The following is an 8,087-nucleotide window of genomic DNA, read 5'->3' as shown; positions in this document are numbered from 1 at the left end:
CGTTTGTTGGGTGATTGTGCGACCTCAAATGCCGCAACAACTCCTACCACAAGGTCTGCAATTGGAACAGAGCTGATGGCTGGCTGTGAAATTTGAGGTGGAGGGCTGGCACGAGTTGCTTGACCGGAACTCTTCTAAAGATCATACTTGAGCTTTGCCGGTGGGTTTTGATGGTTCACATCATCATCATTCTAAGAGTTTTGAATGTCAGAAAGCTTGCCACTGTGAAATCATGATGACCAACTTACTTGATGCTTAGCCCACTCTTTGGCTTCTCCATATGTCAGTGCAAAGTAGAAGTTGGAGTTTTTGGGATCAATGACAGGAGGGTATGTTGAATGGTATGTGATGTCCATCGGATGTGTTTTGAAAAGTTGTCCAATGAGACAGGTATCAGGAGATTCATCTGAAGCAACAGGAGAACCTGGATTTCCATGGTCCAACTGAGTTGATTTAACAATTGTCAGCAGGGAAAATTGAAGCAAGCTCAACAAAAAAGTAGATTTGATTATACCTCATCAGTATCTTCTGAGTGTTGGGCTTGACATTTCTTCTTTTGCGCTGCCAACACGGCTGCAGCCTCAGTATGTTCAGCCTAAAAATTGAATCATGTTATTTAAGGAAGTTTCATAGAGATAAAGGTTGAGCATACAAAATCAGCCTGAGCTTGCAGCTTTTGGGGACTTTGTGCAACATATAAAGATATCCCAGCATCTTGGCTAGAGTGTGCCTCTTCAACCCAGGTCTGAAAATGTTCTTCCATTAGTTCAACACGCCACTTCATGCTCTTGGGATAATTAGAACTCCCTGAGATGTAAAAAGTCCAACACCCAGGGTTCTTCTTTTGCCGGGTTGAATCTTCAAGGAGGGTCTTGGTAGCCTAACTCGTAGCTGAGGCAACACATCTTGACTTGATTTTTGCAATATTGAAGTCAGTTGCAACCCATTCAACTGTGCATTTCAAGTCAAAGATCTGAATGTATCCGGACTTCTCTTTCTTGGATGGCACATGGAATCCAAAGTCAAACTTGGACAGGAAATTGTCATCTTTGTCCACATGGTCTTGGTTCTCTGACTGATAGAAAAGAATTGAAAGTCAGAAAATATTTGAGTGAATAAATGCGGGACAATAGCTGACCAAGGGGGTTCCTGAATTGATAGGATCTGGAATGACACTGTCAGATGATGCTAAATCCAAATGAAAAGTTGGATTGATTAACAGAGGATTCACATGTGAGAGAGATGGCATTTTGAGTTGGGATTTTCAATCAGATGGAGATGGTGGTGGAAAGGGTTTGGTTCTTTTTTGGATCAAAATTTTTGAAAATGTTTTTGTTGAATTTTTTTGTGATGAAAATTTACTGGGGGTATTCCAATCCCTTGCCCAGGTGCAAATTGATTGGAAAAAAATCATTGGACAGGTGCACTTGAGTGAAAGGGCACAGCAGATAGGTTTTTGTGCTGTGAACAGCAGTACAGTCCACAGCATTTTGGGCCCAATGTTTGGAAATTTGAGTTAACCGTGACAACAATTCTAGCATATGTGATATCACTTCTTGATGAGAATACCAAATTACATTCATTGTCAAATCACAAATCACATTCATTGTCATAAGTCATATTCTTTAGAGAATCCAATTTTTATATTTGCATACTTGTCATGAAGGAAGTTTTTGTGCAATTAATAAATCATTTCCATGTGCTTGAATTGCACCAAAAATGTCTGGACCCAGCCTTGTTGCGCGGTTTTGGGGCAGGGCGTAGCCGGACCCCAAAAAACCATTCCAGGTAAGGTTTGTGAGGAAAAAGGTCAGAATCATGAGCTTTTTTTTGACCAGAGTTGAGGTCCTCCAAGGTCAGAAATTTTGTCACATACCTGGGTCCTGTCTTGGTGCTGTGAATATGAATTGTCTTGGTTTATCATCTCTCACAAAAGGTCTTTGTGAACACATATGGAGTGAATGATAGGAGCATGTTTGAGCATGTCCATTGAATTAACAGACTTCTGATTAAAGCCGCATCAATGGAAGTCAAAAGACAGGGGAGGGAATTGCAAGAGAAATGGAAGAACTCTTCAGATTGATTGAGCACATCGAGAGATGCTGCAAATCTGAGGTCTGGTTTGAGTGGCAAGTGTGCGAATAAGTGTCAATTTAAAACAACACATAGGGGCAGTCCCAAATGCAAGTGAAATGGAATCTGGATCATTCTCACAACTTTGATCTTATCAAGGTTTCAATTGTTATCAATTGATGAACATATATTTTCTTCGAAAGGAAAGCAGTAAATCTTTTGTTGATTGCTACAACAGGGGGACAAGAGGGATTTTTTTTGATGGCAAACAAATCAACAATGCAAGGGAAGGAGATGTTTGAATCAGCAAGTACCAAACCCACCAGCTTGAATCTTGAGTTGTGGAAGCAGGAGGAGAAACACTGCTTTTCAAAAGATTGGCTTCCATTTTACCTGAAATCAAGACTGCCCCCTTCATGTTCAGTTTTGTATTCACACGGATTGACACCTGACAGCCTTTTTTGTATTGTACACTTCTTCCCTGACTAAAAGGGGGCGGTCAACCCTTTGAAGGGGGGGCTGACTTTAGTAAAGTCCTCTATTTTTATAATGTTCATAGTCTGAAATGTACCCGGTGTTTTTGGTTCAGGAAAGTTGTTTGTACATGAGCAGTAAGAATTCACAAGTTGGATTCACAATTTGGGTAGTAAACAATGTTTAAGAACACTATACGTTTTGGTTTATTCTTGAAGGGGTCTTAACGAAAGAAGTGTTCAAGGTGGCTTGTCAAATTGGTACACCACTCCCGCCTTTTATACCCTGATGGCTACCAATCTCTATTCGCAATCCTTGGTCGACCCTATTACTTTTAATTTTCCACTCACACACTCTATCCACATATTTACTTTGTGCACTATTCCTATTTTTCTCGGATGCATCATGTTAAGTAAAAGTTCTCTTTGTTTTGTTCTAAGGAATTTCTATCGAAAAACCAAGTCAGGGCCAAACCCGGACAATTTGCTTCTCTCCTCGATCAAGTCCACCCCTGATATTTTCTCGCCATCGCTTGTGCCAACGGTTAGACCTTATTTAATTGTATGAACGATGGTCTCCGTTGGTGGGACGCTCTAGAGCAGATTTGTTTATAGTCTGCTTCATTCTAGGTTGAAAGCTCCTCCCAAGCTGGTTGTGGAATTGATAAGGTTTTGCTGCTGACCAAATCTTTTGGCCTTCCTTGTCACACTACAAAAAATGTGTTCTTTTCTCATGAGTTTGGAAAATTCTGAAAGCCGTAGAAAATTATAGACACAATTTTGTTTTCCCATGTACACATATCTGGAGGGTAAATCTGGAGCTCAATCACGTCTAACACCTTTAAGATTGTCATGGGGTGTACTTTTGCCTACATAGATGTGACTCTATCCTATACGTACATGACCAGTACAGTAACGGTAACCACAGTGCAACACAATTTGTTGTGTGTATCTGGAGTCTGTAACGACTTGATGACCTCACAAATTTTAAACATGGCGTGTTTTAGAACCGTCCATCACAACTCATCATCATCATTGTTTTTCTATATCTAATTAATCATGTACAACAACTCACGATTCCATCATGAACCGATCTAATCATGAGCCGACTATAATCTTCACCACATGATCAACAGTGACACATCACTATGCGCCCACCTGGTGAAACTCTTCCACTATCATATCCAGTATTATACACACCACGTCCAATCTCTTGCTCACAAAATCTTGTTGTCTTTCTCCTAATTATCATAACTCGCTTTCCTTGATCAATTCACTTCCAACTCCGATCTGTTTATAGACTGCTGCCAACAGGTACGTTGCACTGGGCATCTCTCCGTCACTATAATATGTACATCCGTACGCCATCCACATTGAGTTATTGACCACATCACACTTCATCTTTAACACCTTGAAGGTATTTACAACATCCTGCAATGTCGAATCCAGTATCTCTAGACCCAGCTAATCCTGGAGTTGGAAAGCAAATGATGCTTGATTGGTTACGCATACATTATCCAAAACGAGTGGTTAGTGGCTCTCTCCATAAATCTGAAATTGCAGATATTGTGCGCGAGATGCAGCCACATCGTAAGTACATTTTGCTTTTAATGTTCTGATCTTGATGAAATAGCGATCAACTGGTTGATTGATTCGTAGCTGATATAACTGGTCTCACATCCTCACAAACCAGTATTTCCTCCACCTAAAAACCCATCCTTGACGAAGCTTGGCGTCACACAATCCGGATCTAACGCTGCAAGTTCGAATTCAGAAGCAGATGGATCTCAACCTGTTACTGACTGTAGCGGTCCTGGATTGCAAGACCAAAAATCACTGGTTTCAGAAACTCGACGGTCAAGAATGCCCTCAAAGCTTGTCTCGGCGGAGACAGTTCATTTGGGGAAGAGATCAGTATCTTTCGAGGGCAAACCCCAATCAAAAAAGCGAATTGCAAAAGGTACATATTATTATGAGTCAAGTGAACTAATTATTGAAATTCACACATCGTGACTCTCTTGACTCTAGGTGTACGCGCTGTTCAACCAAGTATCGTCCACACCCTTAAACAACCAAAAGTAAGTCTTTGTCCTTACAATTATCACCTTCTATTATTCATGAGCCACACTGACACAGACCTGTAATTTATCATCGCTCTGTGTACATGTTTGGTGTGAAGAAGCAGGTTGTTGACGATGGAGGTGATGCAGAAGCACCTAAAGCTCTTGAAGCATCTGCCTCTCGCATTCTGAATATATCACCCTATATTCCCAAATCAGGCAAACCTTACTTGAATCCTAAGGCTTTTTTGGACAATAATCAAAACAATTTGCAACTCGCCCATCCGACACCACCAGCAAAATCAAATTTAGAAGAGACATATGAGAAGCTAATTGATGTACAATCAGATGTGAACGTTCTTCCAAGCACAGAAGCTATAGAAAGTGATCGTGACTTGATGACATTTTCACAAGGTGATGTCTTCAAGACAGAAAATATAAGTAAGTTGTTTTGTTCACCTTTTTTCAGTTCAAAGTATCAAAGTTTGAAGTCTTTTCTTGCCGGTTTGCAGTGACAGGGAGTGAGATATGCCCAATCACAAATCATGGAAAGCAACTGACTGGCGTGGATGTGTTCCTCCGTGAAAGACAACAACACAACAAACGTATGTCCTCCTCCTGCAATCAATCTCTTCATTTCCCGGCACGAATTGACATGGAAACGATTTAGTCTTTGCTTTAGAGGAAACTGTAGCTATCTTGACAAGAAAAGTCGACACAGCCAAGAAGTTGGCTTCGGAGGTTTTAGCTGGACAAGCAAAGGTCAAGTCACAAGGTGTGTCCAACTCGCATTGGTTTGAATATCTTCAAATTCAATTCTGACTTAAAGCACAATTTGCAACAGACAGTGCCCTTCACGAACTTCAAGAATCGATGGTTTTCTTGGAAAAGAAGATATCTGCATTTGATGATGTCAAAGATCAGGTTACTAGCCTGCAATTCGAGGTCAGCAGACTTCGCGCGCGGTTAGATAAAGCCCATGACGAGCTTCAAACCCAGGAAGAGATCATTACAAAATTGATGAGTTTGCAAGAGACGTCTGACAATGAAGAATCAGGAGATGATGAAGAGTCAGACCTCTAATTATGTACACGACTGTTACTTCATATCATAATTAGTGGATAGCCCATCAACTAAGATTGTTTTATCTGAAATTATTTTTATATGACTCCTGAACATCAACCAAATACCAATACAGGTTTCTTTTGTCTCTTTTAGCCTGATGCCCAATACAGTGAAGCATCCATCACTCGGACCTTATCCAATCAAAGGAAATTATCACTTGTAACTGCTCAATGCGCGTCTGAGGACATTTTAATTGTGCAATGATTTCTCAAGTTGTGTCTTGGCCAGGTGATCATGATGGATAATCAAGTTGTGACCATACAATTGTGAAATTGTGAAAATTTGTATTGTTGTATGTATATGTTCAATCATATGCTCCTCAATATATACGAAATCATCTGTGATGAAGGTACGTTGTGATCAATCAAAACACTGAAACACAACTCACATAGTACGTATGGGTGGCCCATTTATTGGGAGATTACCTGAAGGGGCTGATTAGCATACCAGCATTCAGCCTCAGGTATGGAATCTGTCAACATAATTAGAATAATTATGAGTGGCGATTAACAAAATTATAGAAGTGCATATACCTTCTTCTTTAGATATATTGATTCAGATATATTGATTCAGATATATTGATATCGGAGTTTGACTTGACTTAGCAATCTTCCAAAATTCTTTCTTTTGATATGTGTATATTGGTCGTTACAATGCATATATTAATTATTAAACACAAGACACAAGGCCCAAGGGCTTTTATAATTAGAACCTTCTGATCTCAAACTGGTCTCTCTAGACTACAATAATCATAAGAAACCACTGTTTCACCCCGGTGATCATCCCTATTCCCCCAGTCTTAGATATCTTTCTATCTGATACATTGATCATCATCATGTCATGTCCAATCCAATATCACATTTTCCTACCAAGTTATATCCTCAAATATGTCGTTCATGAACCTAGACCAATGATTGATCCAGACCTTTTTCTAAGCAAAGCCACTCCCTCACAAATTTTGGAAGTCATTCTTTCATTTTATCCGTATTTTCGTTTCACTCAAAATGCAAGAGAAGATCACGAGCTCCTCCTCAAGATTTTTGTCGAAATGATAGCCCCGCGTCTAAACAACATAGTTATCCCTGAAAACCGGCCCACAGACTATCTTCAAGCCGAGCTGCGTCACCCAACAAACGAAATTCAACCCACAATCAGATGGGTGAACTCCAGCGCTGATATCGACGCCAAACGGATTGACTATTTCAACGATCAATGTCTTCTGAACATCAAGAACGGGCACTTCCGTCTGGCAGCCTTAGACCTTGAGCGATTTGTAAACAAGTACACGTATCTCAATCATGCCGAGATCGACCAGATTGTTCAGGCTCAAGATGATGCCGACGAGGGTTTCCATGAGGCTGCGTGTAATCTTCGAAGCGCCCACGAGTCCATTGATCGCATTCAACTTCTTCTATGCGAGCCCAATCTCTTATCTACCTCAGTACAAGAGCTTGAAGAGCAATTAATATGCGCAAAAACCTCATTGATATCATATAAGAACGCATTTGAAGTTGTTGCACAAGATTGTGCATTCGTTCATGCTTTGGTAAATCATCATAAGTATGTTCTCCCTCAGTGTTTTTTGTATGAGCATCTATAGTCAATTCTTAACTGATTATATTCGTGAATCATGAACTTGTAGGAAGATCCTTGACAAGCATCGTACCGATCAAGATTAGTCCTCATATGCATCAAATTAGATGTAAGATGTATGTAAAACACCGTTTGATTCAAGTCAAATAACCATCACGATGAAATCTCAATCTCACGCTTTGTTTTCTTCCTTTCTTTGCTTTTTCATTTTACTTTTCTTTTCGGTATCTTTTTCTCTTCCTTTCAGTTTTGATGTTCTCTTGTATATCATGAGTCTGATTTTCATGAGATGAATAAATTGGTTTTATAAGATACGGAACAACAGAAGGATCACATTAAGGAATGTGATCAATGTCAGTATTATATAGAATGATTATCTGCATCTGTAGGGCAGCTATATTCGGAGTCCGGCTCAATTATAATGATATATTATATAACTGTTTTTTGGGTTCAAAAATTGATCCGGCGCTTTGTTCATGAAAAGATGCATGAAATCATTCAACTAATCTAACCATGATGATATATCAGATACGAACAACCATATAATTAAAAACATGTATCTTTTGAATTGATCATGAAGAGCGGACCGTTGTGTACAGGTCAACTTCACCCATTACCAGAGCTCATACACAGTCACTTGCAAGGATGGCCCCCACTTCCCTAAGGCTACCGTCTTCAAACAAGTGGGCTAATGATCATGCAACAATGCCCACTTGTTGCTAACTCGTATATTTTGAGGTGAGCAACTGGATGAGTCATACAT

The 8,087-nt window shown here is 39.9% G+C and overlaps 2 protein-coding genes across 2 annotated transcripts; both read left to right on the top strand.

Moving 5' to 3' along the window:
- Positions 1-3,694: 3,694 nt before the first annotated feature.
- MELLADRAFT_93101 (uncharacterized protein) lies at positions 3,695-5,689 on the top strand (the record flags this gene model as incomplete). The annotated part of the gene is made up of 10 exons (XM_007416051.1): positions 3,695-3,733; positions 3,847-3,860; positions 3,964-4,075; positions 4,124-4,136; positions 4,240-4,506; positions 4,575-4,624; positions 4,726-5,047; positions 5,119-5,211; positions 5,277-5,381; positions 5,436-5,689. 10 exons carry the CDS (start codon positions 3,695-3,697, stop codon positions 5,687-5,689), a joined length of 1,269 nt encoding a protein of 422 aa, XP_007416113.1.
- An 835-nt stretch (positions 5,690-6,524) lies between these two features.
- Positions 6,525-7,776, top strand: MELLADRAFT_73148 (uncharacterized protein; the record flags this gene model as incomplete). The annotated part of the gene is made up of 2 exons (XM_007416052.1): positions 6,525-7,291; positions 7,374-7,776. The coding sequence occupies 2 exons, from the start codon at positions 6,567-6,569 to the stop codon at positions 7,408-7,410; spliced, it is 762 nt and encodes a 253-aa protein (XP_007416114.1).
- Positions 7,777-8,087: the final 311 nt, after the last annotated feature.

This window comes from Melampsora larici-populina (genome assembly GCF_000204055.1).
Source record: "Melampsora larici-populina 98AG31 unplaced genomic scaffold MELLAscaffold_56, whole genome shotgun sequence".
In the NCBI taxonomy this organism is placed as follows: domain Eukaryota; kingdom Fungi; phylum Basidiomycota; class Pucciniomycetes; order Pucciniales; family Melampsoraceae; genus Melampsora; species Melampsora laricis-populina.
Note: the sequence above shows the minus strand (reverse complement) of the source record. Positions and strands in the feature narration are given on the sequence as shown.